The sequence below is a fragment of the Gopherus flavomarginatus genome, chromosome 8, assembly GCF_025201925.1.
Source record: "Gopherus flavomarginatus isolate rGopFla2 chromosome 8, rGopFla2.mat.asm, whole genome shotgun sequence".
Lineage (NCBI taxonomy): Eukaryota > Metazoa > Chordata > Testudines > Testudinidae > Gopherus > Gopherus flavomarginatus.
The window spans coordinates 24,234,148-24,251,152 of NC_066624.1; the positions used below are offsets into that span (position 1 = coordinate 24,234,148).

At 43.8% G+C, this 17,005-nt stretch overlaps 1 protein-coding gene across 3 annotated transcripts in view; it reads left to right on the forward strand.

The window, feature by feature from the left end:
- AR (androgen receptor) overlaps nucleotides 1–17,005 on the forward strand; it is a 121,469-nt gene that overhangs the window by 45,343 nt on the left and 59,121 nt on the right. For all 3 annotated transcript variants that reach the window (XM_050964638.1, XM_050964639.1, XM_050964640.1), the window contains exon 2: nucleotides 13,489–13,640. In XM_050964638.1, coding sequence (XP_050820595.1) covers nucleotides 13,489–13,640 — 152 coding nt within the window. The remainder of the gene's footprint in view (nucleotides 1–13,488; nucleotides 13,641–17,005) is intronic.

Genomic DNA, 17,005 nt, shown 5'->3' on the forward strand with positions numbered 1-17,005 from the left:
AGATTGATATCTTTAATGTATTGTATTAGCATGCCAAATTGAACTGACTAGACTCCATCATTTTCACATTAATATCGTGTTGCAAGAAAGAGAGTCAGTGATTTAGTAAGGAGCATGCTCCTTACAAGAATAAAGGAGTTAGCATATTCACCCCTTCAGTTCCAAATTGGGTATGCTATTTACACCTTTTTTTTCACTTCTTGTTCTGAACTATTGGATAATATTGCTGTTACTCTCTTAAACAGCTGCTGCATTTCATCCAAGAGGTGGCTTCACTTCACTGGTTGGCAAAGTGAGTTGTGTACATACTTATAGTATCACTCTTCAGCTGATGCAAATTTGCCTTGCTCCATTGAGGTCAATAAGATTAGAGCAAGTTACACCAGCTGAGGATCTGACCTATGGCATTTATAATGCTAAATGCTACTTTGTACTTCTGCTACATGGAAAAGGTCACATGGTGATAAGCATCTTACAGATAACTAAAGCACAGATGTGTGAAGTTATTGTCCATAATAATAATTATTGCTCTGGATCAGTGGAGTTTCTACTATGGGATACAGCAAAGAGTAGAGATGATCACTCAGGACACTACAGTCAGGATTCTGCTTATGACTTGGACAGGGTTTGGCAGATACCTGCACCATAAACTGGAATCTTACCTTCACTTTACTGGCAATGTTTTTTTTTCCTCTTTTGCTCCACTGGGGTTCCTCCGCCAAGTAACTTAGAGAACATGTCTGGTGCAAGTTTGCCCATCACCTAGAGTCCCAGCTACAACATGAAGCACACCAAGCACTCTACATGTGTAGCAGTTGCCCTGCTTATATATGATCTATGTCAAAGCAAAGATGGTTCTTTGATTCTTCCTGGGAATTAGGGAGAGGGTCAGCACTAACTCATCTACAGCAGATTGGTGAGCTGCAATGGATGGAACCCACTCCTGTTTGTTCTACATCTACAGACCTGGAAATTTAGGCCACATAATATGAGTCACTGTGTTTATTCGGAGCTGTTCCAGAACACAACTTTCCTGAGCTGATATGTCTGGTTCTCACTATTAGGAACAGAGGCCATTTTGACTAATTTATGGGTGAAGCCATGCCCCAGGATGGCATTGGTATTACAATCTGTATACAGCAGCAACACAAATCATATTTACATGCAGGTGGGATATGTGTGCAGAGACAAGCTTTAGTCTTTGGTCACCAGGTCATTTCCAAACACACATCAGCCTGAGTCACAGAGATCTTCCCCATAGCAGAATTAAAGTAATTATTGGCACAACCAGCCAGTGAAAGTTTGCAAAATGTATTATAACACATTTAGTTGGAAGGCACTCATTATATAAATGTAACATGCTTATCGTTTGGGAGTACAGATCAGAATTCCACTTCCAGCACTGCATTTCCTTCACATTTTCTGCACTCCTTTCTCCCTCCCTTAACCCCAGTTCTCTCATGCACATTTTCCAGTGTGGAATTTTCTTCTGTGCAATGTGTGATCAGGGAGGCTGGCTGGTCACAGCATTGAAAGTAATGAAATGTAGTGTGTGTGTGTGTTTTTAGGGAGATTTAAGTTTAAGAATAGTAGAAATCTGGGCCCCTATCACCAAGAAGCAGGTTAACACCTATTCAGCTCCATGTATACCATGCATATCCTTCAAGAGAGCGAATCATGCTCATGCACTTGCTTAAAAGAAAAAAAGAGCAATCCTGCAGGATGTTTGGGGCATAGGATGAAATCTTGCTCAGTCATGCCCTTGCAATGCCATTGGCCCCAGTGGTCTGTGGAGATGGAACAAAAGTCAGAATTTGTCTCTTTGCATGCAGGTTTCGGAACTGCTTTTGAATTAACTTGCCCGTGTAACCTTTGCCACTGGAGAGTTTCACATCAAGCCCCCTATTTATACATAGCCTTTGTAAAACCTGTACAAGGTGCCCATATCTTCTTTTCAAAAGCATTCAATTAAGGCCTAATGATTTAATAGGGGAGACTAACTATCTCCCTGACCATAAGAATAGCATCTTGTTAAGCAATAATACAAACTTGTTGCAGCATGTGAAATAAAATAACATCCAGTTAATGTTTTTTGTGCAATCTTTAGCAAATGCTACCTCAGTCATTTTGCCAGTGTCTCCTGGGGCCATGGAACACAGGGATCGAGACTATCTCATTACTTCCAATCTCCTTTGTCACATTTTCCTTTCATTGCCATGGGGAATGGAGTATAGAATTGAAGATCAGGGTGCAGGTTAAATGAAATTAGAAAATGGTACACAGGGCAGATTGTTTCCTTGGGAACTAGCTAAAGCTCTTGTTGCACTTCTGTGGTGCACCAAGGACCCCACCAAGGTCTTGACCTTGGAGATTCCAGGTGACTTTCAAGTCACCAGGATGTCACAGTGTGCAGGTGTGATGGCCTTATGGTTGTCAGCATGGGTTGTTATTTGCTTTGTTTTCTCATGCTTTGCAATCAGGTAAGCTCTAGTCTTAAGTAACATGGTGATGTGTTTGTGCTTGACTTTCTTAATGGATGGATTCTATATCAGCCAAACTCAGGTGTTTCATCTTTTCCCTCTCTGGCTGAGCTATTGATGCTGCTCCCATTGGCTCATGGGGTGCTGTTTTTGCAACAATTTCTGTTCCCAAGCCCCAGGCACTATGGAAGCCATTACTTACCACAGAGGCCATACAAATGTGGCAAAGACTGCAGTATGTACTTACCAAGCCAGCCATTCCAGTGTAAAAACTATAGGCCGCTGTTATTGTTTCACTCGTTTAACCTTGTTTCCCCTCTCCACAGTCCTTGCAAAAGTTGGCTGGAAGTGTGAGGGCTACTGATTACAGCTGAAATAAGGTCGCTGAGTTCCCCATTTGTTTGCTTACTGATACATATTATGTCTATTTTCCCAAGGTATATTTCAGGAAAGGGCTCCCTGGTCTAGGAAACATTTTGAAAATGTCTCTATATACATGTGCAAAGACAGTCCAAAAAGGGGAGTGGCACAGACTGTCACATGGTTCACTCACTGCTAGCAGCACCTCCTGCTGGCCGTCCTGGGAATTAGCTCTGTGAGACATTGCACTTCCCCTCTGGTGTCTTCCCCATGTCATCTCACCCTGCAGCCCCTCTTGTTCCAGGGGCTGGAGTCTCCCCTTCCATGGCTAGGCCCTCCAGCCAGGTCGCTAAAGTCCTCCCCTTCCAGGGAATTCAGTTCCTTCCAGACCTGCTGGCTGGCTGGCATCTCCAACATCCTTGCTACTTTCCAGTGGCTGGTAGGGGAACCCAGGCCCACCCTCTACAACGGGTTCCAGCCCTGGGACCCTATAACAAGCAGCCAGAGTCTCTGCATGGTCCTGCTCCTTGTTGCTGTTTCCCTGGGCTTCTTTCTACATATCTGGTTTCCCTTCTCTCTGGGGGTACCAGCCTCCCAACTCCCTCCACTTCGGGAGTAGCTGCAGCTTACTTCCCTGCCTTCTTGCATCCTCCTGTCTGTAGCCACATTCCTGGCTTTACAGGCCCCACCTGTTCTTGCACAGCTGAGCCTACTTACCATCAGTTAGTTCTCTGCTCCCTGGCTCCTCCTCCAGGTGCAGCCTGGGGAATTAATTGGCCAGCCTGACTATCTTAACCCCTTGCAATCCTGTGTGGGGTGGCCACCCCATCACACAGATATTTAGGTGGCGTTCTAAGCTAAATTGTTCTTTCCAAGCATGACTGCAGAACTTGATTTCCCATCCACACACAGCGATGAAAACAGAATGTGTTATAACATCAGATGCCCTTACTCGTGGCAGAGAGCCAAGCACTAGCACAGGTCTTGTAGTGTAGATAGGTTCTTAGAAGTGAATGTGATCCGGTACAGGTTAGATAATAAATGGCCAAATGTTTGTAAGTGGAGTGTTAAGGGTAAAAGCAATACTTGATTTAGAGTGTTTGATAATGGATGTATGCCAGTACTTCCTACAGAGTGCGTTAGAAAGATACAAGACCAAACCAGGTAAGGGGGGGGCTCTGAATCCAGTGATAAGAATGTGTGCCATGTGTAGAAATGACTGCCATATCAGCTGCACAGCCTGATGCTTCCACTGTTACTTAGAAGAGTGGTTCTCAAACTAGGGCAGCTGCTTGTTCAGGGAAAGCCCCTAGCGGTCCGGGCCCATTTGTTTACCTGCCGCATCCTCAGGTTCGGCCGACTGCGGCTCCCACTGGTAGCGGTTTGCCGCTCCAGGCCAATGGGGGCTGCAAGAAGGGCAGCCATCATGTCCCTCATCTTGTGCTGCTTCCCAAAGCCCCCATTGGCCTGAAGCACCAAACTGTGGCCAGTGGGAGCCACGATCAGCCAAACCTGAAGATGCGGCAGGTAAAGAAACTGGCCCAGCCTGCGAGGGCCTTTTCCTGAACAAGCGGCAGCCCTAGTTTGAGGACCACTGACTTAGAAGACCTTCATTAGGAAGTTGTGCTGGATCTGTTTGCCCTCTGTCTTCTTGCCAGAGCAGTCTGGAACTTCCTTAGTATCGTACTAATGTTTATTAATATCAAAATGAAGACAGTGTTCTGTTTTGTGTTTACCACAGACATGCACCTATTGTTTGCCATACTTATTGCTCTCACAGGGATGCTATCTTCCACCTCCGCCCCCAGTAACCACACATAAAAACAAGAGATGGTCAGTCTGGAAACAAACTCAAGGCTATTTAGAGAAGGGAAACAAAAGTCAGTGTTCAAGACTGTGTGTTTACAGATTAAACTACTCAAAGCAGTTTAAAGAATGGGATGGTTTGAAGATCCTAGGCAAAACTTGCAATTTAAATCAGTGCAGCTCAGACAATGACAACAAATTAAGGACTCAATTAATGTCAATCAAATATCAATGTACAAAAGTGCCTGGATCATTCATGCTTGAAGTACATGGAATAGGCAAGAGTATTCAAGCTAGGCATGTTCCTTGCATTTTGACTTGAAACATAAATCCTTGCACGCCTTGCCTTATCCACGCACGAGCCTTGCACTTTCACTGACATGACATTGCTTATTCAAGTACTATTTATTTAAAGTGTAATGTACGGCGAGTACCATTTTAGAGCCAATGTTTACTACCAGTGACCACATCATGGTAACTCACACACAGCAGTACTTAAGCTGGGGCAGGAGTGCTGTCTCCTCTCACTTCGAGAATAAGTGCATTTTCAGTTCATGGCTTGGTTGCTAATCCAAAACAATCAGCCAGATTTTCAGAAGTGGCAGTGGAACTGGGCCGAAAAGCAGCCAAATTTCTCTAGGCATGTTGGGGCAAGAAGGTCTGTGACTAATGTGCTACTGCACTCTGATGATCCCCGGCTGGTAAACAGCCCAACGGGGGTCAGAAACTGCTGGTGGAGAGCACCCCTGAAACGTGCAGTCATAACCAGCTCAGCTGTGCCCACGATAGACTTGGCACAGGCAAGAATCTGGCTCATTGTGCTTTTCCAATGACATGATCGCTGTCATCCAGAATGGTTTAATCTTTCAGCAGGTACTTTTAAGTAATATTACATTGCAGTTAAAATGCTTGGCTGATGAAATAATGGGAGAATCAGCACAAGTTCGTTACTTCTCATTTAAGATTCCTGGACTGTTATTGGTGGTGTCGGCTGTAGTGGAGGATTAAGCCACTTTGCCAAATGTGGTGGTCTGGAAGATTTGTTCAGTTGATCATCACTGAATCATAGAGGGCATAGAGCATGTTACTGATGTGTGTAGTGTCTGATTAGCATGCTGGGATGCTTAGTGATGGAACTGCTAGCAATAAAACAGTCATGAGACACTTTCTAATAAGGAATGGCCTGCAGGAGCCACATAGATATGGAAGGGAAGCAAACCTGCTATTTCCTGCTCCCTCTTAATGATCACAAGATCCTGAGCATTGCAGGAGAGACAGCATATGAGGACTTTTGACGTTGCATAAGATGAATTGCAGAGCTTAGTGCCTTGGTTTCTCTTGAAAAGGGTATAAGTTTTATTACTCAGGTGGAAAGTTTAGTGTGAGCGGTGGGAGAGGGGTTGAATGTTCTCGTCTATGGCTGTGCCCGGCTTTTTGGGTGTGCCAGGCTATTTGGAGAAATTAACTGTTGATAAACAGATGCTTACTATGAAGGATAAATAGCTCTCAATCAAGGAAGTTATCTGTATGCTGATTGAGCTACGGCTTGATGTATTATTCTTCCTATAGTGCCCTGCCAGCATGATACTAAAAGTCCTCTTCCTGTGCCAAGAAGCAAGAGAGGCTGTTTTTTTATCTCCCCTCTGAAAGCTGTTTTGCTCCCTTGTGAGCAGTTCTGACCTTGGCCTTCTAGTCATGAACTGAGTCTGGAATCTCTGTCCCACGTCATTACTACACAAGTTGTGTCTGCTTGCACGGCGCTATCTTCATTCTTTGAATTAGCAAGTTACTGTGACATTTGCCACACATTTTTTCAAACTCTAGTTGTGTGCTTTAGAGTCCACAGCTAGAAGCTCTTTTTTTATACCTGGAGGAGGACAGCAGTGTGCAGTGGGTGAGACCAGAGGACTTTAAAAAGAACTGGAAATGCCTATTTATATAGAGGAAAAGTCTTAAGTAACACAGCATGTGCTTGCTGCTTGCCAATTCCTTCTGTTCAGAGATTTAGGAACTACAACTGCTGTTGGTTATTCATGATCTTACTAGTGGTAGGGTCGACTTAGAACAACTTCTAGCATATCTAGGCTCTCCACATCGCCTTCCATCCCAAGGTGCCAAGAAGGTGAGGCTCCCTTTTGGCACAACTAGAATAATTGCTACCTACATACCACAAGGGCCTGTTCAAAGCATTGGTTGCAGTAATCTGAATGTTCCATTTGCTCATGTGCAAGAAAGGCACATGCACCTTGCCTAGACATCTAGATGTGGTCTTGGCAGGTGGGTTAAGCCTATTCTAGGGTCTGGCCCCAGCTGGCAGGCACAACACTAATTTCCACCTTTGCCATGGAGTTATAGATTTAAATATGTCCTGATAGTTTGCCAGCCTCATTTCTGAACTGGGCACTCATTGATGTTAGGCTCACAGTTAGACCCACTTTCTGTAGCACTGCTGTATAAAGTAACTCTTCCACAGCAGCATGTTGTTATCCTAGTTCTGTCTCACTAACTTATTCATGTATATTTTATAATATCTTCATCTTGCAGGTAAAAATAAAAAACAATTGCTCTCCCGCTAAGATCAAATTAAGTAGCTTTCATTCTGCTTCATCCATCATTGACAATGGCTTCCAGCAATAAAGATCCTGGGACAGGAACTTGGTTAGCAGTTTGGTTGATGATGCAGGACATAATCTTTTGAAGCTCTGTTGGCTTTGCAGATCTGATCACAGTAAGGCTGTATTAATGTTAAACTAAACAAATGGAGGAGCCACAGAGGCCAAATTCTTCCATGATATACATTCATTGAAGTTAGTGGTGTTACACCAGGGATTAATTTGGCCCAGTGAGCCTTACTACCCAAGATCTCTACTTTTGTATCTACAGTTGGAAATCTAACTGTTTGTGCCCGCAAATCAAGTGGTTAAGCGTCTAAATGCTAGTATTTGTGCAAAACTGGGTGTGCAAAATTAGAGACTGAATGAAGGGGTATTGCTAGAGATACTCATCAGCATGTGCACACACACGTGCACATACATGGACACACGAGTCTGTTGCCGAGAATTATTTTAAAATCTGCCATGTCAGTGTTGTGCCTGACCAGCTTTAATTATTATCTTGCCTTGAAGCTTTAAGCAATTAAGCTACAAAAATTGGTCGTTCCAGGACTGCACATTCATGCTGATATCACCAAAACAGCTGCTGCAGAAATGGAGAGGTAAACAACAGGGAGGCATATTTACTTCTTTTCCATAATAAATAGATAGGATAAGGGGAGGAAGAATTTAAGATTTGCCATGTGGAAAAGGATAAATTAAGTAATTTTCAGATTTCAGACTCTATCCAATGGAAAGAAAAACATGGCAGACCATTATAAGAGAATTGAGTGGTGTGTTTAGGACAGCAGCAAGTCCTGCAGTGTGAGGACATTTGCTGCAAAACTGTTGTTTTTGTGTCACCTGTATTACAGTAGTGTCTAGGAACCTCAGTTGAGGACAGGTGCCCGGGTGCTAGGTGCTGTACAGACATGCTCCAAAGAACACAATCCATGCACCACGGGGGTTCACCATCCCTATAACAGCTGGGATGCAAAGGGTGGAAAAAATAGACAAGTTGGGAAAGGACGAGAGGACAATGTAACAAAATGTTTATAGCATTAGCACATGCATAATATATAGCAGTTATATTGCAGTAAGCATATATCTCATTCCATTTAATCTACCTGTCAAATAAAAGAGAACATAAATTTACAGCCTTGTAAATTGAAATCATCAGTGTTCTGTGACTGCACAATGGAATATTCCCCAGAAGTGTGGCTCCTTATTCTTTAATAAAAAGGACATGGACAGCCAATTTAGACTCAAACTTTTCTCTAAAGGAAACTTCCAGTGTAACTTGGCATTTATTTTGATCACCACATCTAATTAAATAGAAGAGAAAATTGCTCCCAAAATTCAGTTAACTTTTGGACTGTAGAATTAAATTGTTGGTCTTGATCTTCAGCTGCAGCTCGGGAGGACTCTGTATAGCTATGGGGTGAGGGGCATAGAGGTGAGAACATTACTGAATGATGTAGCAGATAGCTAGATCAGGTAGGTAAATGTAGAGACAAAGCCAAGCCTGATTCTCATCTCACTTACACCCTCTAGCTCCATTGACTTCACTGGAGTTGTCCCTGGTTTACAATAGTGCAAGTGAATGCAGAATTAGACCTTTGAGCTATAGGTGAAATCCTGCCCCCATTGAAGTGAACAGCAAACTCCCATTCACTTCAATAAGTCCAGGATTTTATCTTCTATCTTTAAGGGTGAAACTTTAAAAAGTGTTTGCATGCTTCTGAAAATCTGGCCCTAAACTAGTTGAAAGGCAGACTGCAGTGATACTGTCCTTTAAGGAAAGTCTGTTTTGTGGCTGATAGTAAACATCCTTTTAAAATTTTTGACCCTATGTTCACAGAATACAAGGCCTTTTCTACATGGGAAAGTTTTGTCGGTATAATCTAATTGTGAATTTAAACCAATATAGTTATACTGACCCACCAACCTCTCCCTGAAGTGGACGCTCTTCTTCTGGTATAAGAGTGGCCTTTTTTCAGTTGAGCTTACATCTCTTGAGAAGGGAGGGGTTAAGCTAAACTAAAAAAAACCACTCATACCAGAGTAAGTATGTCCAGAATAAGGGAAGTCTAGGGGTACAACTACATTGGTACATCTAATAAAACTTTCCTATGTAGACAAGGCCTAAGAGTTTGACCCTGCAGCCCGTACTCATGTGAGAAGTCTCACTGGAGTTACTCATGGGACTAGGGATGCAGGACCTCAGCCCTACATTTTAAATAAGCTTTTAATAACCTGCTTTGCCTAACTAATTGTGAAACTCATATAAAGAAACGTACAACAAACAGCACTCCTGTTTCATGTGACAATGCTATCAGTTTGGTGTAGCAAAAATATAAATCCATTATGAAATAATAAAGAGCTGGAACTCAAGTGGGAAAAGTTGGGAACTGGGACCTGCAAATAATGCATGTGCATTTGTTTAATTTAGCCTTATTTTAACAGACAGCTCTTCCTGAGTGCACAGGCTTCCTTTTGAATCATATGCCAAAATGCAGAAATGCCTATGATACTGCAGAGTACACAGGCACACTGGGCAAAGGCTAATGGGAACCAGTCCAATGACAGATAAATATAGACTGAATCCATGATAGATTACAGTTGTGGGTGGGACTAGGGGGAACCACCAGGAAGCGTCACTATGCTCTGAGGTCTGTGTAAGTGACAGGAGCACTGGACAGTGAAAATAGGAAACTGGAGGGAGTTTTCAGAACATTTTCCTCACTGTTTGTAATCAGCTCCCTGGAAGACTGAAACTGTCATCTGTTTCCTTGGTAATTTTGTTTGGTTTTCTCCATCATTTGTTCACATTAAGAGTGCAATCCTGCAACATTTCTTCCTGTGTGTAACGATTATTCAACCAAGTAAGGATTGTAGGATTTGTTATCGAAGGGTTGCTCGCTCCTAGTTTGATTTTCAGTAGCACATTTATTAAAGTGTGTGCAGGGTTAAACTAGATCTAGAGGTTATATGGATTTTGCGAACAGATAGAAGAAAAGGCAGGTTAAAATTTGAGCCAAACAGATGTTAGTGTCCCTTTCCATATTACGTGATATTAAGCATTATTTGCCTAGCTCTCTGTAGGTGTTACTGCAAACAAATCGTAAATAATAACTAACAATAAAATATGATAGAACTTCCCAATGTCACTGCCAGTACATGCATTATCTGGTAACTCTGATACACTGTCTTCGTGCCATGTCTTCTTGAAAATCAACTGCTGAACATATGTGATTTAGTGAGTTACACAGCCACACACAGTGTATATCAGAGGACAGGTTAAAGGCCTAAATTTTCATGTCAGAGAAAAGGCTCTGAATTGTAGATTAATAGGTGTAAGATGACAGTTAAGTGGTTAGATAAGAAAAACATGCACTTCACCATGTATTGTTATTGTTCTGAATGAAATTTGATATTTGTACATTGTGCCATTTGGGTATAGCTCATGGTGGGGTGGGATGCAGAGCTACCCTGAGGAAGCAGGAGGCATTCTGCCTTGTGGGAGATAATATGCTTTCCAGAGCTCCCTCTGGCACACAGAGGCAGCTCATCTGCTACCACATCTTTATGCGGGGTGCAGACTGCTCCCCTCACTCCACACAGCCAGCTGGCTCTGCTGGCCAGTGCATTGGGAGGAGATTGAGCTATTACTTCACCTCCTGCCCACTCCTCCATGCCACCTTAGTTCTTGGTTTTGGCTTGGCACTTATGTGGGCTGTATAGTGAATAGGGGAAGGCTCTTATGCATTGCACTCAGTGGGGGCCAGCAGAATCTGGCCCAAACTGAGCAATGACATGACTTCTGCCCTAAAGAAATGACAGTCCAAAATGATTTTGACAGATCTGGCAGTTGGAGCAAACAAACAAGGGGGTTACTGCATCATCCTAGTGCACGCCCATGCTCTGTCCCAGTCCCTGCTCTGTATTAGCGTGTTACAAACCCAGGTTTGATTCACCAGCCCTGTCTCCTGCTGATGGTAACAATGCTGAGCGAGCATGGGGCGGGAATGTGCAATCCCCTTGGATGTTTAATAAGTATCACTGGTGGGCTGGACTGCAAAGAACTTTCTGGCCAGTTACAGCTTCTTGAAGGTGGTCATGCATTCCAAATGGGATAGAGATTTTGGGGTAGGGGGAAGGAAAGATATTGTCCTCAGGGCTGCACTGGAGATATGAGAGAATGCTCCTTTGGAGGAGGAAAGGTTCAGATGAAATATTTAATTTGGTGGGAGTGGGGAGAGGGGCCCATCCCCACAGCCTGTTGGACAGTTTTACATTAGTTGATAGACTTGTTTAAAAGAATTCCTTCTGTCAGCCTGAGTGTTTTACCAGTCAGCACAGCACTTCTGCGCATAATTGAGTCCTGCTGTTTCACTGGCAGTTGTAATGGTGGCTGGCTCACCAAAGGGAAGTGCTGTGGCAGGGCTTCGTGCCCTGCTGTTTTCTTTATGCAGTGAGGGTTGCGGGGGCTTGTTTGAGAGGGATTTGAGTGCTGTGTTGACAGCTCTGGTGACTGAAGTCATCTCTCTACCAAGGGGGTACCACACACATGGAGTGCAGCAGCAGCATCATTCACTCTCTCTCCGTGACAAGGATCTTAGCCCTGACAGGTGGAACCATCTCTAGGTCTAAGAAAGGAGTTCAGTCTTTGGCCTGTCAGCTGAATAGCCAATGGTGGTGATTGTAGCTGAGTTTTTGGGGTGTGTTTTGTTATGCCTGTGAGGAATTAGATTGACTCCACAGTGAACTTTGATCACTGCTGATACCAGTGACCTTGTAATGAAATACTTTATAGCCCATTGCTGATCACTGAGCTATCCACTCCCCTCGTGGACTATGTTTTTGAGACATGACTGAAGAGAGTTATGGAGCCAAATCGTTCCATTTAAGGTATTGGTTCAGTGGCATGGATGTTTGCAACTCTTGGGCTATCAATGGAAACTTCACTATTTCATAAAATATGATTATGACTTATGATTTCCATTGCCTGGTGCATAGGAGCCCCATTCACAGAACAGAACCCCCCTTGCCTTAGGCATTGTACAAAGACAGAAAACGAAGATGGTCTCTGGCTCGGTTCTAGCTATTAGTCCTGCATAGGAGATCACAGGGTTAATGTTTGGATCTGAACTTTGTCTCTGTAGGCCAGTAGATGCAGGGAGCACTGCAGAGACAGCACTCTCAAACCTGGTGTGAGCGGAGCAAGTGCCTCCTGTTTTCAACAGGGACTTCTCCATCTGCACTGGATCAGTGATAGAAGGAGTCCTGTCTGCCCATCCTTACCTGAAAGTAGGTCTATGCAGCTTCCACTGGGCCTTCAGAGAGAGGTGTGTTGCAAACCTAGCAGGGAGAAAGATAGAGGAGAGGAGCCGCCTGCAAGAGGCTTGATGGTATTGCAAAAATTAAACTGTTCAGATTAAAAATCAAAGCGCCAAATTAATCCTCAGTGAAACAGCACTGACTTCGATGGATTTGGCCCAAATAGCCAACTGAAAATGCAGGGTGTTTGCAGTGCTATACCGCATTTGGGCTTGAGTCCTGCCAGCTAAATTGGCTGTTGTCATAAACAGATAGCTAAGTGTTAACGTCTCTTTCACCTGGAAATAAGTATCTGAAGCACCTGACCAGAGGACCAATCAGGAAACAGGATTTTTTCAACTCTGGGTGGAGGGAAGTTTGTGTGTGAGTCCTTTGTTCTTGGTCTTCTGCCTGTCCCTCTCAGCTATGAGAAGGATTTTTCTATTTCCTGCTTTCTAATCTTCTGTTTCCAAGTTGTTAGTACAAAGTTGGTTTGTTGTTTTGTGTTTACATGTCTATAGTTGCTGGAGTGCTTTGAATTGTATTCTTTTTGAATAAGGCTGTTTATTCATATTAGCTGTACAATGGCCTGTTCCAAAGAGGCACCTTACAGATCTAACCCCCGGAAGCCCTCAGCAAGACAGGACTGAGTTATGAGCCCTGGGCCTGATGCTGCTATCACTCATACTATAAGAGTAATCACCCTGCCAAAGTCAGCAGGGTGACACTAGCGTGAAACTAGTTTGTTGTCAGAGTGAAGCCTCAGCTCTATTGCTTCCCGTCTTCATAGGTGTGACCCTTCCGGTTTCTTGAGTCTAGTGTTTTGAAGTGAACAGTCTCCCAAGCAGTGCACGCTGAGCTCACCCACAGCTTACCTAGACCGTATTTGTTGACTCTCTTTATCTTGCTCCCTTTCTCTTTTATCCCTGAAGGCTGGAGGCTGGCAGGGACCACGTTCTGCCCATTGACTATTACTTTCCACCGCAGAAGACTTGCCTGATTTGCGGCGATGAAGCTTCTGGGTGCCACTACGGAGCTCTCACTTGCGGCAGCTGCAAAGTCTTCTTCAAAAGGGCAGCTGAAGGTAATTCACCTTGTATACTTCACTCACTAAAACACATTCTCTCATGAGAAACAAATGCATTAATTACATAAAATGTCTATGGGCATTAGCAGCATCGTTAAATGTCTGAGGAGGACATTCCTACCTTTTTAGGAAGTTGAGCTTCCCTGCTGGCTCTGAGGAGCCTGTGGTGCAGAGGGAAGCAGAGACCTGAGGGATGGGCAGAGAACGCTGAGGGACCCTGAATTCCTTAACACAGAAAAGAAAATTGGTTTCCTTACTGTACGTTTGTCATTCCACATTACAGACCAGTTATAGAAAAAAATACCAATAACGAGAGCCTAGGCCAGCCCAATGTCAGCATCACCATATCCCCATCCACCCATCTGTGGTCTAAAATCCAAATATCAGAATCCAATATTTTCCCTCTATTCCCTTTCCTGTTTCCCATTTCTTAGTATCCCCTCCAGCAATATGTGCACTCATGACTGTCCCATTAACACCCTGAGAATGATAGTGTTTCCATGGTGCCCGAAACACTAGTAAATGTAGCACTTCTAGTGTAGGCCTTCCCCAATGTTATAGTTAGGTGGACTGGGGGAAGAAAGAGCAGTTTAGGTTGTGGATAGTGCTCTGATAGTTCAGTTAATTCTTCACAACACACGGATGGAAACCCATCCCACCTGCCACCCCTAACCCAGCCCCAGTTATACCAACCAGCCCATCACCTTCACCCTCATAGAATAATCACAATGAACAATCTGTGCAATTACAGAGTCTGATTCTCCTCTCACACGGTGCTCGTCAGAAATAACTCCATTTACTTCACTGCTGTGAGAGGCCATACCATCTGCTACCTTTCAGTCAAGGATCTCCAAACTCCTGTACTACTGTTGGTCAAATAGTATTTTCACATTGCATATTTGACATTTGGGGGCACAAATTGTGGAATAAATCAGCTTCATATACATTTTTTTCACTGTTCCGCTAGCTGTCTACATGGTCAAATGCAATGGGTCAGATCCTTAGGTGATGTAAATTGGCACAGATCTATTGAAGTCAATGGAGCTGTGTTGATTTACACCAGCTAAGGATCTGGTCTAATTTTTCAGATACATCATTCAGAATTTGTCCCATCACCAATTGGTGAATAATTCGTTAATTAGGAGGGTTTGAAATCATTGGACAAGCTCTGCTGTAACAAAGCTGGGCAGGTCCCATTCTCCTGTGTGACAGAAGGGAAAACTGAAGCATTGGGTGCTTAACCTACTTGCCAATGTCAAACAGTGAATAACTGCAGAGTGAGGAGTGGGATCTGGAGTCTGTTGATCCCCATTTCCGTATGCCTGGGTATTTGGGCTGCTTGGTCCTTTCTGGCTGATTTTGTATTGCTGAGTTGCTTTGTGATAGACGCCTTTCTAATGGGGTATGTAACAAAAATGAACAAATCAGTAGTATGGTACATAATAGTTTAACACGGGATGGCCAACCTGTGGCTCCAGAGCCACATGCGGCTCTTCAGAAGTTAATCTGTGGCTGCTTGTATAGGCACTGACTCCGGGGCTGGAGCTACAGGCCCAACTTTCCAATGTGCTGGGGGCTGCTCACTGCTCAACCCCTGGCTCTGCCACAGGCTCTGCCCCCACTACCTCCCTTCCCTCCCCCTCCCCTGAGCCTGCCGTGCCCTCGCTCCTCCCCCCCAGAGCCTCCTGCACTCCACGAAACAGCTGATTGGGAGGTGCAGGGAGGGAGAGGGAGGCACTGATTGGCAGGGCTACCAGTGAGTAGGAGGCGCTGGGAGCTAATGAGGGCTGCTGATGTATAACTGTGGCTCTTTGGCAATCTACATTGGTAAATTTTGGCTCTTTCTCAGGCTCAGGTTGGCAACTCCTGGTTTAACATTTCAACGCAACACAAGTTTTTTTCTTACCATCAGGTATAACTAACATCTGGATATTTTATTTGAAATTTATCTGGATCATTACTTGACAGAACATTTGAGTAACTCAATAATAGGGAACTAAAATGATCTGTTAACGGATACTGTCCCCATTCAGCATCTTCAGACATAATGAAAGGTGACTGACCTCGCTTCCTGGAGTGCCTCCCAATCTATTTGTTTCACCCTCGTTCAGATCCAAGGGCTTTCTCAATTTAACCCTCAGGCATCCTCATAGCAAAGCCATCATGCAAGTTCGCACAATTGGACATGTTTTCCAGAGTCAGGACTGAAATAGCAGGGGTGTTGTAACTTGGCATTGAGTTACGTTGGCAGAGCTGATTGGGGAACCCAGGACTGGAATAACAGGGGGTGCTGCATGTCAGGAGTGAGAAAGCCAACATGCTGGCCTATCTGCGCTATGCTTTATAATATATACTGCTGTCATCTCCTTCATGAAGTAAATTTACAGATTCCTTTAAAAAGGGATTTACTGATGTTCCAAGTTCTGGGCTGTGTGTGGAGTGTCGGCAATATTTTATTGTTTTATTTATAAATTAGGATCATATGACATAAGGTCATAATTCTTCATGCAGCAGGTTCTTTCCTTTCCCTTGACAGAGTAATTAGAATAAAACATGTTTGCCTGATGCACTAAATTGCAAGACAGGGGAGAGGGGAAAGGCAATGGTCTCCAACTGGAAAACCTCGTTGGTATGTTGTTCTATTTTCAGCTACCAAGCAGTGTTGTCTCTATGTGTAAAGAGTGAGAGTATAAATGAAAACTTTCTTTTGCAGTATCAGATTCTGATCCATTTAGTTTTGCAGGGCAAGGCTTTGTTTGCAGTATTAATAATGCAGCTGGAATTAAAAGCCTGCTAGCTCTTCCCCTAGAACCCCCCTGCTCCCTTTACATTCAGGAGTTAGTAACTAATACCCCCTTTCCCCTCTCATATGGACACCTTGGGCAAAGTTCTGTGCTGGTGTCAATTGGTGCAGCTCCATTGACCTTAATGGAGTTTCACCCAATTACACCAGCAGAGAACTTGGCTCCTTAAAATGCTATATTTGAGCCCAGACAGATATTTATGGTTGTGACACAATCATAAAAATAGGGAGCTTTTTCTCATTGAGGATCAGAATTGGCAAGTGTTTGTTGCCTCTTTACAAATGGGAAGATGTGTAGATCCCACATTGGAGAGAATCATGCACTAGTAAGAATGCCTGGTCCATTTATCTGGAGAATGAATGCTAGTCTGGCAGACACAGAGTTAATAGCTTGGATTAGGATTTTGTTTTTAGCTATCTAGGTGAAACACAGATGAAAACTCTTAATGGGGAAGAGAGAAAATTAGAAACCAAGTGCAGGTGAAGGCAAATAATCCCTGTTGATTTTGATTGGTCAAACGGAGAGACCGGAGGACTAGAAAAGCCAAGAGGTGGTTGC